At 42.6% G+C, this 19,650-nt stretch overlaps 1 protein-coding gene across 1 annotated transcript; it reads right to left on the bottom strand.

The window, feature by feature from the left end:
• Positions 1 to 313: 313 nt before the first annotated feature.
• Positions 314 to 18,822, bottom strand: slc25a24l (solute carrier family 25 member 24, like). Its single transcript, XM_024405972.2, has 10 exons — positions 18,491 to 18,822; positions 18,205 to 18,331; positions 17,250 to 17,337; positions 16,781 to 16,892; positions 15,454 to 15,642; positions 11,560 to 11,697; positions 10,497 to 10,607; positions 3,034 to 3,198; positions 1,242 to 1,380; positions 314 to 731 (listed from the first exon to the last, which is right to left on the bottom strand). The coding sequence occupies exons 1-10, from the start codon at positions 18,611 to 18,613 to the stop codon at positions 562 to 564; spliced, it is 1,362 nt and encodes a 453-aa protein (XP_024261740.1). The 5' UTR covers positions 18,614 to 18,822; the 3' UTR covers positions 314 to 561.
• Positions 18,823 to 19,650: the final 828 nt, after the last annotated feature.

Below are 19,650 nucleotides of genomic sequence, written 5' to 3'. Positions count from 1 at the left end.
TTCTACTTGTACTATTTTACTAAAGTGATGGAAAATCCTTTTCAAATATTTGTTTTACGCCTGCTACGTTAAGTTACAAATATGTTTACAATGTACACATGTTTTAGTAACTTTCATATTTAGTATGATAACCAAATAAATATATTTGCAAAATGTAATACTGTAGGAAGTCCTGTATTTTGTGATATACATTATAATATGCACTGAAGACACCCTCTTAGTGAGCACACACTGCACTGTAATTTAGAGTCAAAAACACGACTCTAGTTTTTGCACAAATGTTTTTGAAAGAAAGGCAAAGGAGGAGGCCATAGATACTTCACACTGATTTAATGACAATAGGGGTCAACAAAGGATTGGTCAGGCTGGAGATTGGGCCCCAATCAGCCCTCCAACAACAGTCCTTTGGTTGTATATTTGGTAGTTCATTGCAATTTGAAGTATTTTGGGACAGTTTATTGACAATGGCATCAAGTTTAAAGGTTGTTGTTTTGTACAGAGTATTACATAAAATCATTCACAAAAACCTACAACAAATTATAATTAACTATGACTCTGAAATCAGGAAAGCATTGTGTCTAGTTTCTTCATCAAGGTGTAGTTTAACAGAGCGCACGGAATCGCCCGGACGAAACTGGCCCCCATCCCATTGTAGTATCCTCGTATTCCATGTCTTTCATAGATGCCTGTGAACCCCTGAAGAAAAGTTGTGGGTGAAGTTGAACTGAAAGCTGTAAGACAAGGAAGTAAGAATGGCCTGTTATGGACACATCACATCCAGTAAGTTATGTACAGTATGGTACACTGTACCTCACAGACTACAGTGACACAATTCTAATCTGGGACAGGAGGAGCATATCGTGATCATATAAACTGACCAAGACACACTTCTGGTCCTAGGAACGGTGAGTGTCCTGGTTAGATCACATGGCCCTAGGGACGATGTCCTCGTTAGATCACATGGCCTTAGGGACAGTGGGTGTCCTGGTTAGATCACATGGCCCTAGGGACAGTGGGTGTCCTGGTTAGATCACATGGCCCTAGGGATGGTGGGTGTCCTGGTTAGATCACATGGCCCTAGCGACAGTGTCACATGGCCCTAGCGACAGTGGGTGTCCTGGTTAGATCACATGGTCAGGAAAAGTTACATGCAGAGTTCATTGAAACAGATAAATGAGTGGCTTATTTTAATTGAATGAAAATGTTCCTGATTATTGTTCTTTGCATGGATCGACCGTTACCCTGAGCTTGCTGCTGGGTCCTGATCACAGCTAGAGGATAGCTGCTCATCTGTCCAGCAGAGAAGGCCACAAAACTGAAAAAGAAGAGCTGGGAGTCACTGCTGTAGTCCTGTTGGGTCTTAGCCCAGGTCACAATGGACTGCGGGAGAGGAAGAGGTAGGGGGGGAGAGATAGAGGGGGAGGTGAGAAAATGAGAGAGAGGGGGACAGAGAGATACAGAGAGAGAGAGAAAGGAGAGAGATAGAGGGGACAGAGAGAGAAAGGAGAGAGAGAGAGGGGGACAGAGAGATACAGAGTGAGAGAGAAAGGAGAGAGAGAGAAAGGAGAGAGAGGAGAGTCAGTGATAGGATACCCATTAGATTGATGTAAAATCAATGGGCTCGAACTCAGGCCTCCTTCATTCACAGGCTTTTGCTCAGAGGGCAAACAACACAATCTTGTGGCACGCAGATAAACAATAAAATAAGGTTGATGTAGCCCATGTTGGGCTCTCTGAACAGGTTGGTCATAGCCAACTCAAAATGGACTGACAGTTGAGAGAGAGGGGGTGGGGAAAGGAAGAGAGTGGAGTCTGACCTGGTCAGTCATATCCAACTCAAGACGGACTAACAGATGTGAGAGAGGGGGGAGAGAGGAAGAGAGTGGAGCCTGACCTGGTCAGTCATATCCAACTCAAGACAGACTAACAGAGGTGAGAGAGGGGGAGAGAGGAAGAGAGTGAAGTCTGACCTGGTCAGTCATATCCAACTCAAGACGGACTAAGAGATGTGAGAGAGGGGGAGAGAGGAAGAGAGTGAAGTCTGACCTGGTCAGTCATATCCAACTCAAGACGGACTAACAGATGTGAGAGAGAGGGGGAGAGAGGAAGAGAGTGGAGCCTGACCTGGTCAGTCATATCCAACTCAAGACAGACTAACAGATGTGAGAGAGGGGGGGAGAGAGGAAGAGAGTGAAGCCTGACCTGGTCAGTCATATCCAACTCAAGACGGACTAACAGATGTGAGAGAGATGGGGGGAGAGAGGAAGAGAGTGGAGTAGATTACTGTAAAACAAGGTTGCTTTATGTTTTCATACCCATCTTGAAGTGTGAACTTCAAGAGTTTTCACCAGTCCAAGAACGGAGTGTGTAGGCCAACAAGTACACACAAGTCCCCATATAGAACTCAATTCATAGATCTCTATGGTAATATACTTCAAATGGAATGTACATGGAGTCCCAAATGGTACCCAATCATCTATAGTACACTACAGATAGTTCACTACAGATAGTACACTACAGATAGTTCAATACAGATAGTACACTACAGATAGATAGTACACTACAGATAGTTCACGACAGATAGTTCACTACAGATAGTACACTACAGATAGATTGTACACTACAGATAGTTCACTACAGATAGTACACTACAGATAGATAGTACACTACAGATAGTTCAATACAGATAGTACACTACAGATAGTACACTACAGATAGTTCACTACAGATAGTTCAATACAGATAGTACACTACAGATAGTTAAATACAGATAGTACACTACAGATAGATTGTACACTACAGATAGTTCACTACAGATAGTACACTACAGATAGATAGTACACTACAGATAGTTCACTACAGATAGTACACTACAGATAGATAGTACACTACAGATAGTTCAATACAGATAGTTCACTACAGATAGTGCACTACAGATAGTGCACTACAGATAGTGCACTACAGATAGTGCACTACAGATAGTACACTACAGATAGTACACTGCAGATGTGATAGAGTGTTAGGCTGTCTGACCTGGTGAACGGCACACTCCACCCCAGCGTAGGGAATCATACAGAGGATACTGGGTCTGAAGCCCCTGTAGAAGGATGCAGCAGACTCATTCCTGTAGATGGAGCGGGCACACTGCACCACCCCGCTGTAGGTACCTGCCCATAGGTTCAGTCTCACCTTTAGCACCTGGCAGATGGAGGCAGGGAGCACGTCATTGGTCAAGTTCTTAACCAATAGATATATTAGCTAGACAGTCCAGTGTTTCTTACAAGTTGAGTATTGACAGTGAGAAATTGTTATGTATACGGTTGACAACGCGCTGGAGAAATCAATGATAAAAGGCACCAAACTGGTCCCCACCAACACATGATATAACACAGACAGGAATGAATTCAGACTGAGGTCGCGTTCCAGGCCAACTACATTGCAGACATTGCATTTGATAATTCTATCCTCCTGATTCCTGCTTACAAGCAACAATTAAAGCAGGAAGTACCAGTGACTCGCTCAGTATGGAAGTGGATAGATGACGCGGATGCTACGTGTTTTGCTAGCGCAGAGTGGAAAATATTTTGTGATTCATCCAATGGCATTGAGAGGAGCACACCACCTCAGTCAACGGCTTCATCAAATCAAATCAAATTGTATTCGTCACATGCGCAGTATACAAGTGAAATGCTAACTTACAAGCCCTTAACCAACAATGCAGTTTTAAGAAAAATAAGAGTTAAGTAAAAAATAATTAAACAACAGCAGTAAAATAAGAATAGCGAGGCTATATACAGGGGGTACCGGTACAGAGTCAATGTGGAGGCTATATACAGGGGGTACCGGTACAGAGTCAATGTGGAGGCTATATACAGGGGGTACCGGTACAGAGTCAATGTGGAGGCTATATATAGGGGGTACCAGTACAGAGTCAATGTGGAGGCTATATACAGGGTGTTACGGTACAGAGTTAATGTGGAGGTCAGGGGTAGGTACAGAGTCCATGTGGAGGCTAATAGGGGGTATTTGGCAGAGTTTTATTAGGGGATCCCCATTAGCTGTGGAGGCTAAAAGGGGGTACCAGTACAGAGTCTTCCGGGGGGGTTCAAGGTAACAGGTAAAAACACAGATCCCCAACATGAAAAAACATACTCTTCCTGGGGTTCAAAATTAAACATAATACAGAACATCATTAGACAAGAACAGTTCAAGGACAGAACTACATACATTTTTAAAGGCACACGTAGCCTACATATACATGGATACACACAAACTATCTAGATCAAATAGGGGAGAGGCGTTGTGTCCTGAGGTGTTGTTTTATGTGTTTTTTGAAACCAGGTTTGCTGTTTATTTGAGCAATATGATATTTGTTGTGGATGTGTTGTTCCTTACCCTTAATACCTGGCGGCAGCCCATCAAGAAGTCGAGGATTCAGTTGCAGAGTGAAGTGTTTAGTCCCAGGGTCCTTAGCTATGTGTTGAGCTTTGAATAGCATTCTCACATAGGTGTTACTTTTGTCCAAGTGGGCATCATCTGTGGATCTGTTGGGGCGGTATGCAAATTTGAGTGGGTCTAGGGTTTCTGGGATAATGGTGTTGATATGAGCCATTACCAGGCTTTATAAAGCACTTCATGGCTACAGATGTGAGTGCTACAGGTCAGTAGTCATTTAAGCAGTTCACCTTAGTGTTATTGGGCACAGGGACTATGGTGGTCTGCTTGAAACATGTTGGTATTACAGACTCAGTCAGGGACAGGTTGAACATGTCAGTGAAGACACTTGCCAGTTGGTCATCACATGCTCGGAGTACACGTCCTGGTAATCTGTCTGGCCCTGCGGCCTTGTGAATGTTGACCTGTTCAAAGGTCTTACTCACATCGGCTACGGAGTGTGTGATCACACAGTTGTCCGGAACAGCTGATGCTCTCATGCATGTTTCAGAGTTACTTGCCTGGAAGCGAGCATAGAAGTAATTTAGCTCATCTGGTAGGCTCGTGTCACTGGGCAGCTCTTGGCTGTGCTTCCCTTTGTAGTCTGTAATAGTTTGCAAGCCCTGCCACATCCGACGAGCGTCGGAGCCAGTGTAGTACGATTCAATCTTAGCCCTGTATTGACGCTTTGCCTGTTTGATGGTTCGTTGGAGGGCATAGAGGGATTTCTTATAAGCTTACAAGAGTCCCGCTCCTTGAAAGCGGCAGCTCTACCCTTTAGCTCGGTTGCCTGTAATCCATGGCTTCTGGTTGGGGTATGTACGTACAGTCAATGTGGGGACGACGTCATCGATACACTTATTAATAAAGCCAGTGACGGATGTGGCGAACATATTCCAGCCTGTGCTAGCAAAACAGTCCTGTAGTTTAGCATCTGCTTCATCTGACCACTTTTTTATAGACCGAGTCATTGGTGCTTCCTACTTTAGTTTTTGCTTGTAAGCAGGAATCAGGAGGATAGAATTATGGTCAGATTTGCCAAATGGGGGGCGAGGGAGAGCTTTGTATGCGTCTCTGTGTGTGGAATAAAGGTGGTCTTGAGTTTTTTTCCTCTCTGGTTTAACATGCTGGTAGAAACTAGGTAAAACGGATTTAAGTTTCCCTGCATGAAAGTTCCCGACCACTAGGAGCACCGCCTCTTTATGGATATATATTTATGGTCCTACACAGCTCATTGAGTGAGGTCTTAGTGCCTGCATCTGTTTGTGGTGGTAAATAGGCAGCTACGAAGAATATAGATGAAAACTCTCTTCGTAAATAGTGTGGTCTACAGCTTATCATGAGATACTCTACCTCAGTCGAGCAAAACCTTGAGACTTCCTTAGATTTCGTGCACCAGCTGTTGTTTACAAATATACATAGAGCCCCACCCTTTGTCTTACCACGGCCGCTGTTCTATCCTGCCAAAAAAGCTTAAAACCTGCCAGCTGTATGTTATTCATGTCATCGTTCTGCCACGACTCAGTGAAACATAATATATTACAGTTTTTAATGTCCTGTTAGTAGGATATACGTGATCGTTGTTAGTCTAACTTATTCAGCCTGGAATGCAGCCACATGCACAGTGTATTCGGAAAGCATTCAGACCCCTTTATCCAAATTTTGTTACGTTACAGCCTTATCCTAAAATGGATTAAATTATTTATTTTCCTCATCAATCTACACACAATATCCCATAATGACAAAGTGAAAAGAGGTTTTTAGATATTTTTGCAAATTGACCTCATTCCGTCAGTAGAGGATGCCTGGTTATTCTTTAAAAGTGCTTTCCTCACCATCTTAAATAAGCATGCCCCATTCAAAAAATGTAGAACCAGGAACAGATATAGCACTTGGTTTACTCCAAACCTGACTGCCCTTGACCAGCACAAAAACATCCTGTGGTGTACTGCATTAGCATCGAATAGCCCCCGCGATATGCAACTTTTCAGGGAAGTTAGGAACCAGTATACACAGGCAATCAGGAAAGCAAAGGCTAGCTCTTTCAAACAGAAAATTGCATCCTGTAGCACAAACTCCAAAAAGTTCTGGGACACTGTAAAGTCCATGGAGAATAAGAACACCTCCTCCCAGCTGCCCACTGCACTGAGGATAGGAAACAGTGTCACCACCGATAAATCCACGATAATTGAGAATTTCAATAAACATTTCTTTATGGCTGGTCATGCTTTCCACCTGGCTACTCCTACCCCGGTCAACAGGCCTGCACTTTCCACAGCAACTTGCAGCATCTGATGTTCTAAAAGAGTTGCAAAATCTGGACCCCTAAAAATCAGCTGGGCTAGACAATCTGGACCCTCTCTTTCTATTATTATCTGCCACAACCACTATTACTAGCCTGTTCAACCTCTCTTTAGTATCGTCTGAGAACCCCAAAGATTGGAAAGCTGCCGCGGTCATCCCCCTCTTCAAAGGGCGAGACACTCTAGACCCAAACTCTTACAGACCTATATCCATCCTGCCCTGCCTTTCTAAAGTCTTCGAAAGCCAAGTTAACAAACAGATCACCGACCATTTCGAATCCCACCGTACCTTCTCCGCTATACAATCTGTTTTCCGAGCTGGTCATGGGTGCACCTCAGCCACGCTCTAGGTCCTAAACGATATCATAACCGCCATCGATAAAACACATTACTGTGCAGCCGTATTCATCGACCTGGCCAAGGCTTTCGACTCTGTCAATCACCACATTCTTATTGGCAGACTGGACAGCCTTGGTTTCTCAAATGACTGCCTCGCTTGGTTCACCAACTACTTCTCAGACAGAGTTCAGTGTGTCAAATCGGAGGGCCTGTTGTCTGGACCCCTGGCAGTCTCTATGAGGGTGCCACATGGTTCAATTCTCGGGCCGACTCTTTTCTCTGTATACAACAATGATGTCGCTCTTGCTGCTGGTGAGTCTCTGATCCAACTCTACGCAGATGACATCATTCTGTATACATCTGGCCCTTCTTTGGACACTGTGTTAACTAACCTCCAGATGAGCTTCAATGCCATACAACTCTCCTTCTGTGGCCTCTAACTGCTTTTAAATGCAAGTAAAACTAAATGCATGCTCTTCAACCGATCGCTGCCCACACCTACCCACCCGTCCAGCATCACTTCTCTGGACGATTCAGATTTATAATATGTGGACAACTACAAAAACCTAGGTGTCTGGTTAGACTGTAAACTCTCCTTCCAGACTCATATTAAGTATCTCCAATCCAAAATTAAATCTAGAATCGGATTCCTATTTCGCAACAAAGCATCCTTCACTCATGCTGGAAAACATACCCTCGTAAAACTGAGTATCTTACCGATCCTTGACTAAGGCGATTTCATTTACAAAATAGCCTCCAACAAGCTACTCAACAAATCGAATTGAATCGAACAAATCGAATCGAACAAAACGAATTGCAAAAACCCACTGAAGCTGTCAGAGCAGCTCACAGATCATTGCACCTGTACAAAGCCCATCTGTAAATAGCCCATCCAACTACCTCATCCCCATGTTGTTTTGTTTTTTTGCTCCTATGCACCCCAGTATCTCTACTTACATTCATCTTCTGCACATCTATCACTCTAGTGTTTAATTGCTAAATTGTAATTACTTTGCCACTACGGCCTATTTATTGCCTTACCTCCCTTATCCTACCTCATTTGCACACACTGTATATAGATTTTTCTATTGTGTTATTGACTGTATGTTTTACTCCATGTGTAACTCTGTGTTGTTGTTTGTGTCGCACTGCTTTACTTTATTCTTGGCCAGGTCGCAGTTGTAAATGAGAACTTGTTCTCAACTGGCCTACCTGGTTAAATAAAGGTGAAAAAAACATGCATACAGTGCCTTGCGAAAGTATTCGGCCCCCTTGAACTTTGCAACCTTTTGCCACATTTCAGGCTTCAAACATAAAGATATAAAACTGTATTTTTTTGTGAAGAATCAACAACAAGTGGGACACAATCATGAAGTGGAACGACATTTATTGGATATTTCAAACTTTTTTAACAAATCAAAAACTGAAAAATTGGGCGTGCAAAATTATTCAGCCCCCTTAAGTTAATACTTTGTAGCGCCACCTTTTGCTGCGATTACAGCTGTAAGTCGCTTGGGGTATGTCTCTATCAGTTTTGCACATCGAGAGACTGAAATTTTTTCCCATTCCTCCTTGCAAAACAGCTCGAGCTCAGTGAGGTTGGATGGAGAGCATTTGTGAACAGCAGTTTTCAGTTCTTTCCACAGATTCTCGATTGGATTCAGGTCTGGACTTTGACTTGGCCATTCTAACACCTGGATATGTTTATTTTTGAACCATTCCATTGTAGATTTTGCTTTATGTTTTGGATCATTGTCTTGTTGGAAGACAAATCTCCGTCCCAGTCTCAGGTCTTTTGCAGACTCCATCAGGTTTTCTTCCAGAATGGTCCTGTATTTGGCTCCATCCATCTTCCCATCAATTTTAACCATCTTCCCTGTCCCTGCTGAAGAAAAGCAGGCCCAAACCATGATGCTGCCACCACCATGTTTGACAGTGGGGATGGTGTGTTCAAGGTGATGAGCTGTGTTGCTTTTACGCCAAACATAACGTTTTGCATTGTTGCCAAAAAGTTCAATTTTGGTTTCATCTGACCAGAGCACCTTCTTCCACATGTTTGGTGTGTCTCCCAGGTGGCTTGTGGCAAACTTTAAATGACACTTTTTATGGATATCTTTAAGAAATGGCTTTCTTCTTGCCACTCTTCCATAAAGGCCAGATTTGTGCAATATACGACAGATTGTTGTCCTATGGACAGAGTCTCCCACCTCAGCTGTAGATCTCTGCAGTTCATCCAGAGTGATCATGGGCCTCTTGGCTGCATCTCTGATCAGTCTTCTCCTTGTATGAGCTGAAAGTTTAGAGGGACGGCCATGTCTTGGTAGATTTGCAGTGGTCTGATACTCCTTCCATTTCAATATTATCGCTTGCACAGTGCTCCTTGGGATGTTTAAAGCTTGGGAAATCTTTTTGTATCCAAATCCGGCTTTAAACTTCTTCACAACAGTATCTCGGACCTGCCTGGTGTGTTCCTTGTTCTTCATGATGCTCTCTGCGCTTTTAACGGACCTCTGAGACTATCACAGTGCAGGTGCATTTATACGGAGACTTGATTACACACAGGTGGATTGTATTTATCATCATTAGTCATTTAGGTCAACATTGGATCATTCAGAGATCCTCACTGAAATTCTGGAGAGAGTTTGCTGCACTGAAAGTAAAGGGGCTGAATAATTTTGCACGCCGAATAAATGTCGTTCCACTTCATGATTGTGTCCCACTTGTTGTTGATTCTTCACAAAAAAATACAGTTTTATATCTTTATGTTTGAAGCCTGAAATGTGGCAAAAGGTCGCAAAGTTCAAGGGGGCCGAATACTTTCGCAAGGCACTGTATATTTAAACTCGAGGCTGTAACTACTGCCAAAGGTGCTTCAACAAAGCATTGAGTAAAGCGTCTGGATACTTATGTCAATGTAATATTTTTGTTTTTTATTTTTAACAAATTAGCAAAATTTCTACAAACCTGTTTTTGCTTTGGATTAATGAGGGGGGGCATTTAATCCATTTTAGAAACTGGCTGTAACGTAACAAAATGTGGAACAAGTCAAGGGGTCTGAATACTTTCCGAATGTACTGTATATCTGTAGTTCAGACCTGTCTTAGAGCTCTGGTACCTCTAGAGAATAGAAGACAGCATGTATATCTGTAGTTCAGACCTGTCATAGAGCTCTGATACCTCTAGAGAATAGAAGACAGCATGTATAACTGTAGTTCAGACCTGTCATAGTGCTCTGATACCTCTAGAGGATAGAAGACAGCATGTATATCTGTAGTTCAAACCTGTCTTAGAGCTCTGATACCTCTAGAGGGTAGAAGACAGCATGTATATCTGTAGTTCTGTCATAGAGCTCTGATACCTCTAGAGGGTAGAAGACAGCATGTATATCTGTAGTTCAGACCTGTCATAGAGCTCTGGTACCTCTAGAGGATAGAAGACAGCGTGAGCCACCGCCCCAGACACACAGCCCAGCCCAAACCTCTGCTGTACTGACAGACTCTCCTGCTGCCAGCGCTGGGTGTACACCTTCATCTGGAGAGAAAGAGAGAGAGAGAGAGAGAGAGAGAGAGAGAGAGAGAGAGAGAGAGACGTACCCACTAATTATCAAAATCCAGAAAAGAGACGTTAAATTCTACTACCATCTAAAAGGAAGTGATTTCCAAACCTTCCATAACAAAGCCATCACCTACAGAGAGATGAACCTGGAGAAGAGTCCCCTAAGCAAGCTGGTCCTGGGGCTCTGTTCACAAACACAAACACACCCCACAGAGCCCCAGGACAGCAACACAATTAGACCCAAACAAATCATGAGAAAACAAAACGATAATTACTTGACACATTGGAAAGAATTTGACCAAAAGGTAGAGCAAACTGGAATGCTATTTGGCCCTAAACAGAGAGTACACAGCGGCAGAATACCTGACCACTGTGAATGACCCAAACATAAGGAAAGCTTTGACTATGTACAGACTCAGAGAGCATAGCCTTGCTATTGAGAAAGGCCGCCGTAGGCAGACATGGCTCTCAAGGAAAGACAGGCTATGTGCACACTGCCCACAAAATGAGATGGAAACTGAGCTGCACTTCCTAACCTCTTGCCAAATGTATGACCATATTAGAGGCACATATTTCCCTCAGATAACACAGATACACAACGAATTTGAAAACAAATCCAATTTTGATAAACTTCCATATCTATTGGGTGAAATACCACAGTGTTCCATCACAGCAGCAAGATGTGTGACCTGTTGCCACAAGAAAAGGGCAACCAGTGAAGAACAAACGCCATTGTAAATACAACCCATATTTAGGTTGATTTATTTTCCCTTGTGTACTTTTAACTATTTGCACATCATTATTATAAATCCCTTTGAGTTTAATATAATTGAGGGGGGGGGTGGATAGGGTAAAGTATCCATATCCGAACGTATTGGTTGTAAATTCTCCAGTGGCCCTTGTGTTATTACAGTATAGTACGTGTTACCTGAGCGTAGATGAGGCACTGCAGAGTTGACTGGGGGGTTCCCTTCAGCACGTTCACAGCGTTTCCCTGCCACATAGACCTCACACCACCCGCCTTTAGCTCTCTGAATCCCTGGGAGGACGCCTTGGATCCATACACCTAAATACACACACAATATCTTCTTTAATTATTAACCTCTGTCTCCAGTCCACGGATTCACGGTTCATACAGGTAACTGCCAAAACAATAGAAACACCCATCTTGACAGGGCGGGCCACCACGAGCTTCAATTAGCAACTGTCATCGAATTTGTAAAAAAAAAAAAAAATTTAAATGTATTTTTTTAAACAATTCAAATAAATACATTAGTTGGATAATAGAAGAAGATGGTCCTATAATCCATCAGATATTGAATTAATTATAGCACATACAATACTTTACTGGCACGGATTCTAAGGAATGGAGTAGAGGGATTTTGAGGGGAATTCAATATTCAATTTATTGTTAATTTAAAAAATGTTTTTGGGGAAATGCACTCATATATATATATATATATTAGCTAATTGATTCAGGGTTTGTTTTTTATATCTTGTGTTAAAATAGAGAAAATGATATATGCCTAATTTGCATAAATACACTGGGTGTATTTGCATATATCAAACATTAACATAAAGGGTCGGAATAGGACTGCAACCACCTTACCTGCACTGTCGAGACTACCTCATGACCTATCTATACATATGTTGCATTGTTTGCGAGATCCGAAAATAATATCACTTTAATCCGAATGTTCATTTTTGAGGGGGAAATTGCTTTAATTTCATCGCATCTAATTTTTTTTAAATGTCAACTGTACTAAATGATAAATGTTTTTAAATTCCCTTTTTTTTAAATAAAGTCATGTTTCTTCTCTTTCTTGTGATGTAAGTGTCGAGATAGTGCGTTAAATGCCAGATTAATCTTTTGTCGTTTTTATAGATACAACGGAAAGACAAAGGTATTTCATTGGACACATTTCGGCCGTTACCGGGGTGTGTTTGACAGGTCATTGACAAGCCTTTCCACAGTCGTAATGTTAACAGGGGGGAAACGATAGACACAAAAGCCAAAGTATGAAAGAGACGCAGGAGTAAAATGAAAGCAAATCGATCCAGCGATTCCCTTGAACACAGTAAATAGTTGGCCGAAGAAAACAGATCCTTAGGTGGGAGTTTCTACTTCAATGCCCCTTGGCATAGATTCTACAACAGTGGCGTGTATGCAAGGATACCAAGGGAAGCCAGGCTCCCCCCCAAAACATTGACCAATATTAAAAAAGAATTTATAATAATTGTAATTTTCCTTCAATTCGCAAGAGGCTGAGAGGAGAAGAGGGGGAGGGCCAGAAGTGTGTGTGTATGTGTGTTGAGAGCACTGGTTGAGAGAGCAGAGGCAGCGGAGTTACGGCGTGACAACTTTTTTTTACCGGTTGTATAAATAGACTATTTAGATTGGTCATTATGGAGACTCCCTTTTTGCTAGACTTGATATAAAAACGACAAAGCATTGAAAAAACGACTTTAGGCGCACTAGATGCTTTTTAGATAAATTCGCTCTGAGGTGGTTTAAAGTGAACTACATTCTAATGTCGATAATAGTATCAAGTGAAGGATTTAACTCATACTCAGTTATAGGGTCTGGAGGCGCTGTGCAAGAGCGGAAATGTAATATGGGAAAACGTTCTGTTATGGGAAAACGTCCACAATGAAAATGACCTTTAATATAGAGAATGATAGACTGCATTTGCATCTGTTGGCCATCAAGTAGGCTATTAATTTATATGCCATTGTAGGATGCTGTAGCCTACCATTTGATACCGTACACGATGTTGAAATGACGATATTTCTGGAGGCATTGCAAATCAATGTGTAGCATTACCTGGAGCTGGCAAACAGACTTTAATAAATAGCCTGTAACTTAGTTTGTTGATGTTGCCTTGTGTAATTGTGCAATTATTAACGTCAATGTTTAGTTAATTAAACTGGAAGTTATCGATTGTGATCATGGTCATAGCTCTATCATAAATTTATCATTCTCCACTGTATCTGAAATTAGATGTTGGCATGTTGGCCAATCATAAACTACCTCCATCTAGCTCAGCAAACCATCTCAAAGTTGAATTGAAAGGATAAACCCAGATTTTAGTCAGTAGCCTATTGAAATAACAAGTCAATCTCACAAATGGGCCATTTATAAAGGTTTGTAGTCTTAACATCTAACACATAATAACGGCACAATTACCAAAAAATACATTTATTTTTATTTTTAAGTTGGTCAAAGTGTTTCGTCTACAGAGATTGAGATCCTCTGTCCAACTTTCACCACTCAAACTCTCCTGTCTGATTTGTCAATAGTTATGCACATGGGCAAACAGGATTTATTTACAACTATAACCTGGGTGTTTTGAGCCCTGAATATTGTCCATATACCACACCTTCTCGGCCTTATTGCTTCATCATAACAGCCCAAACAAGTTAAATCAACATCCATTGCTTTTAAAATGATCTGGAGTTTAATAATAAGGGCGATTTATTCTTTCTCTTTGCCACATATAAATATTATTTTGATGGAAAACCGAATGTAGTATTTTAGCCTATGTCGTTAAAAATAAAGTCAATATTCCTTCTTAATTTACTCAGTAACGTTGTGGAAAAATAGTTTATTAGATAAATGGCAACTCCTCTCTTGATGCAAAAAATAAAATAAAAAATTGGGCTAGTTTTCAGGCCTTTCAGGGGTCATTGGGCTCGAAATGTTAGCTACACCTAGCAAGCCTGCCATCAAATCCCATTAAGAGCATACCTCATTGACAGAAAAACTTGAATTGTTGCATCTCATTGAGTCGTTCTCTGGTGGCTAGCTGGCAAAAATTGTCCCTTTTCATAAATTAGCCATGGATGGAGATAGGGATTTGGACTTGTGGTTTTCCAGTTATTTTACCCACGCACCTCTACTGTTCTACAAGTGTCTAGAACTCGATTGGAGGAATGCGTAACGAACGTGAAATGGCTAGCTAGTTAGCGGTGGTGCGATGCTTCGTGGGTGACTGTTGTTGATGTGAGCAGAGGGTCCCTGGTTCGCGCCCGGGTATGGGCGAGGGGACGGTCTAAAGTTATACTGTTACAAATGCGACACCATTCTATAGATTCTCCAAGTGTCTGGAACTCGATTGGAGGAATGCGACACCATTCTATAGATTCTACAAGTGTCTGGAACTCGATTGGAGGAATGCGACACCATTCTATAGATTCTACAAGTGTCTGGAACTCGATTGGAGGAATGCGACACCATTCTATAGATTCTACAGGTGTCTGGAACTCGATTGGAGGAATGCGACACCATTCTTCCATGAGAAATTCCATCAGTTGGTGTTTTGTTGGTGGAAACCGCTGTCTCAGGCGTCGCTCCAGAATCTCCCGTTAGTGTTTAACTGGTTTGAGATCTGGTGACTGAGACGGCCAGGGTTTATGGTTTATATCGTTTTCATGCTCATCAAACCATTCAGGGACCGCTTGTACCCTGTGTATGAGGGCTATTGTCATCCTATGTGGGCATTATCATCCTATGAGGGCATTGTCATCCTATGGAGGCATAGTCATCCTATGAGGGCATTGTCATCCTATGGAGGCATTATCATCTAATGAGGGCATTGTCATCCTATGGAGGCATTATCATCCTATGGAGGCATAGCCATGGTAGCCAAAATAATGTCCTGTACAGCCTTTTTATACATGACCCTAAGCATGATGGGATGTCTCTACCATTCATTTCTGTAGGGTTAGAGTTAGAGTTAGGGTTCATTTCTGAACCATGTGAATATGGGACTACGAAGTCTGGCAATGCAAAGTATTACTGGGTGTTATCAAGCTATATTACAGAAGTGTTTAGGTTATAATATTGTTCCTGTAGTTGTGTCTTGAGGCGGTCGATAGGAGCAGTCAGGGTTCTGGACACGGCGTCGGCCAGCCCTGCAGCCAGGACAAAACTCCTCCATTCCCCTGAGCCTGCTGACAGGTCCGGGGGCAGCTCCAGGGGCATGGTCCGGCTCTCACCCACATCAAACACCTGGAGAGGCAGACAGGAAGTCTACATCAAACACCTGGAGAGGCAGACAGGAAGTCTACATCAAACACCTGGAGAGGCAGACAGGAAGTCTACATCAAACACCTAGAGAGGCAGACAGGAAGTCTACATCAAACACCTGGAGAGGTAGACAGGAAGTCTACATCAAACACCTAGAGAGGCAGACAGGAAGTCTACATATATCACCTGGAGAGGCAGACAAGAAGTCTACATATATCACCTGGAGAGGCAGACAGGAAGTCTACATATATCACCTGGAGAGGCAGACAGGAAGTCTACATATATCACCTGGAGAGGCAGACAGGAAGTCTACATATATCACCTAGAGAGGCAGACAGGAAGTCTACATATATCACCTAGAGAGGCAGACAGGAAGACTACATATATCACCAACCGACAGACAGACTCCTTCAACAGGGGCTTCAGACCCAGCATGCAATGTATGATCTCCTACACCTGGGTGGAGTGTGCCGTTCATCAGGTAAGACACCACACCACACACACACACACACACACACACACACACATAGCAGACTACATCGCACAAGGACAACAGCAGGGGTTTGAATTTTCATTGTTGGACATGAAAGACTGTAAAATCCCCAGGTGATGTTAATTTGAGAAATCTGTTCCCAGGTATTCCCACGTATAATAGAGAGACATGTGATCATATACAAATGGAAGAACGGTTTGAAAGGGTTTTGGTTTAGTCAAACATATCTGCTTGGGCTTCTTCTGGTCAATTTGCCATCTACAACTTATTTATAATTATGTTCTTGACTATCCACTCAAGAAATAATCGGCCTGTGACTGAATCTAATTGATGATCCCTGGACTACAGTCTGGGTTTGTATCCTGCTCGTCTGCTCTGCACACCACAATACTGTGTTAGGCACTAGCTCAGGGAGCTAACACAATTCCTCGTCTCAAACACTTCAAGCGTCGTCTAATGATGATCTCCACGCTGTTGGGGCTCTAGGAAGCTAGGTCCAGGTTTCATCAGTGTGACAGACTGGTCTCTTGTTCACTACAAGACTGTGTTAGGCCTCTGAGCTAAAGGCTAGGCATTAACCCTATATGAAGGCTCAGAGAAACGAAGACCCAGGCCTCAGCGTCTCACCAGAGTGTGTTTCCATGAAGTGACCAGTTCTCCCAGGTTCTCTGCAGGGTTGAGGATGACATGCTGCAGGAACTCTCCCCAGTCCACGGTCATAGAACTGTCCTCATCCATCCTGTCAACAATAACATCAACAACATCAACAATCAAGATAATGGGTCGGCATGATGATATTCAATTAATTAATAAACGTATTGACAAAAGTGAATGATCCTCTAAGTATCCATATTCTACAGGTCTGTACTGTGTTGTAGACTTGATCAAATTGTGCCCAATATAATAATTACATCCAATATAATAATTACATTGGAGTGTATGTGTGATTAGTGTTAAATTAGACATTAAGTCTGTCAATACATGCAATTAATTTTGTTATCACATATTAATCAATATTATCACAAGGTTTTTACAATGTAATAACCGACAGAGCGAACAGTGAGAGGATAGAAACGGGGGGAAAAGGCACTCTTACATTTGTATAATTCTTTTTGCATTCGGCTTTGATATGTTCACTCCTAACTCCTTGAACAGATCTATGATTTCCTCCTGGCCAATGACCCCTAGTCAGACAAGACAACATGACCCCTAGTCAGAGAGGACAACATGACCCCTAGTCAGAGAAGACAACATGACCCCTAGTCAGACAAGACAACATGACCCCTAGTCAGAGAAGACAACATGACCCCTAGTCAGACAAGACAACATGACCCCTAGTCAGAGAAGACAACATGACCCCTAGTCAGAGAGGACAACATGACCCCTAGTCAGAGAAGACCTGATCCTAGATCAGCACAGAGCTGTGGATAATGAAGGACCTGATCCTCGATCAGCCCAGAGCTGTGGATAATGAAGACCTGATCCTAGATCAGCCCAGAGCTGTGGATAATGAAGGACCTGATCCTCGATCAGCCCAGAGCTGTGGATAATGAAGACCTGATCCTAGATCAGCACTTCTACTCTGAGATGCTTAATTAAGGGCTTGTCAGACAGACAGACAGACAGACAGACAGACAGACAGACAGACAGTTGAAGTCCTCCTCCTAGTTCTGAAGGTGTGTTAAGAGTACAGCACAAGTTCCTGTTTGCTGGTGTTCTGTATATGTAATTAAAAACACAACAATGCATGCAAGTCTCCATTAGGTTTGACCTTGAAAACTATTCATTTCAGTTTATATGATTTATGAACATAGCACTTTAAGTCACGTCAATTCAAATTTGCTATGCATTATATGATGTGATTTTAAAAAAAGACTCTTCATTGCATCTATTGCATGTAGACATAGTGCTACTGTGCAAAAACAAAGACAAAAGCATGCTCAGAATGCCGTCTATGATAATGGAATGCCCCGTGTCCCGGGGTTGGGCCTGAGATGAGCCTACCAGCTTTTTACGCACCGAAGATTGGACTACACCACCATTCCACTTACCGCATTTATTCTTGTCAAGGGCCATGAAGTGGATTCTCCATTTCTTCTCTCTGTCACTCATATAGCTTAGAAATTCGTCATAATCTAAACGTCCATCCTTGTTTCGGTCATAGTTATTAACGACAGTCTGGAAAAGTTTTTAAAAAAGGGCAGTATATCATTTGGTTGCACCATATGAATAGACATTAGACGTACATGTTAACTCTCCCGTTATGCCGCTGGTAAATTAGAATAGGCCTCACATTTTTATTTATATTAGTTATCAAATATTGTAATAAATAAATACCTGAGCCTTCTGATCTGCAGCCATAATGCCAGTTTTTTTCATCTCATTATGAAGTTCTTCCACTGATATAGACCCGTCGTTATTCTTGTCTAGTTTCACAAACAAACCACGAAACTGATCCATGATTCTTCAATAATATATATATTTTTAATGACAAAATTTGAAATGGAATATAAATAAGCACCAATTCTACAAATACTACAACTACAGGCTATTAAGGTGCAAAGGCAATGTGCTTCTTCTTTATTTTTTTCTCCATATGAACGCTGAGTCACAAAGCACCGGCAGCCCGACTGAACATGTCTTCAATGCGGTAGATGCTCCTCTACTCTGCGATAGACATGATGACGATGACGCGATAGCCCTACTGTCAAGACATGAGCCTGCACTTCCACCACTGTCCACCAGGTGTAGTGCTGAGCATAGACAAACAGACTGGCCACTGGTCCAGTCAGTGTATTTAACTGATCTAAAATAGATGAGGGAGGCCGGGCCACCAGGACCCCAAATAAAAATAGACTATGACGACTTGACCCATGACAACAACAAAAAAATTCCCATTCTAACTCTCGGGTCGGAGATCTACTGTTGTGCCATTTGTGACGAGCCTCATAGTAGGCTGATGGGTCAGAGGTCATTTAGGCCTAGTTCTGTTTATGTTATGTAACAAGAAGGGATCATTCTGAGATAGGTACGGGTCAGAGAGGTACGGGTCAGAGAGGTACGGGTCAGAGAGGTACCGGTCAGATAGGTACGGGTCAGAGAGGTACGGATCAGAGAGGTACGGGTCAGAGCGGTACGGGTCAGATAGGTATGGGTCAGAGAGGTACAGGTCAGATAGGTACGGGTCAGAGAGGTACGGGTCAGAGCGGTACGGTCAGAGAGGTACAGGTCAGAGAGGTACGGTCAGATAGGTACGGGTCAGAGAGGTACGGGTCAGAGCGGTACGGGTCAGAGAGGTATGGGTCATATAGGTAGGGGTCAGATAGGTACGGGTCAGAGAGGTACGGGTCATGTAGGTACGGGTCATGTAGGTACGGGTCAGAGAGGTATGGGTCATGTAGGTACGGGTCAGAGAGGTATGGGTCATATAGGTACGGGTCAGATAGGTACGGGTCAGAGGTCTATAAGCCTGGACAGTAGGCCTATAGGTCAGAGGT

Source organism: Oncorhynchus tshawytscha, linkage group LG10, assembly GCF_018296145.1.
Source record: "Oncorhynchus tshawytscha isolate Ot180627B linkage group LG10, Otsh_v2.0, whole genome shotgun sequence".
NCBI classification, from domain to species: domain Eukaryota; kingdom Metazoa; phylum Chordata; class Actinopteri; order Salmoniformes; family Salmonidae; genus Oncorhynchus; species Oncorhynchus tshawytscha.
The sequence above is the reverse complement of the archived record's forward strand: the minus strand, read 5'-3'. Positions and strand labels throughout refer to the sequence as shown.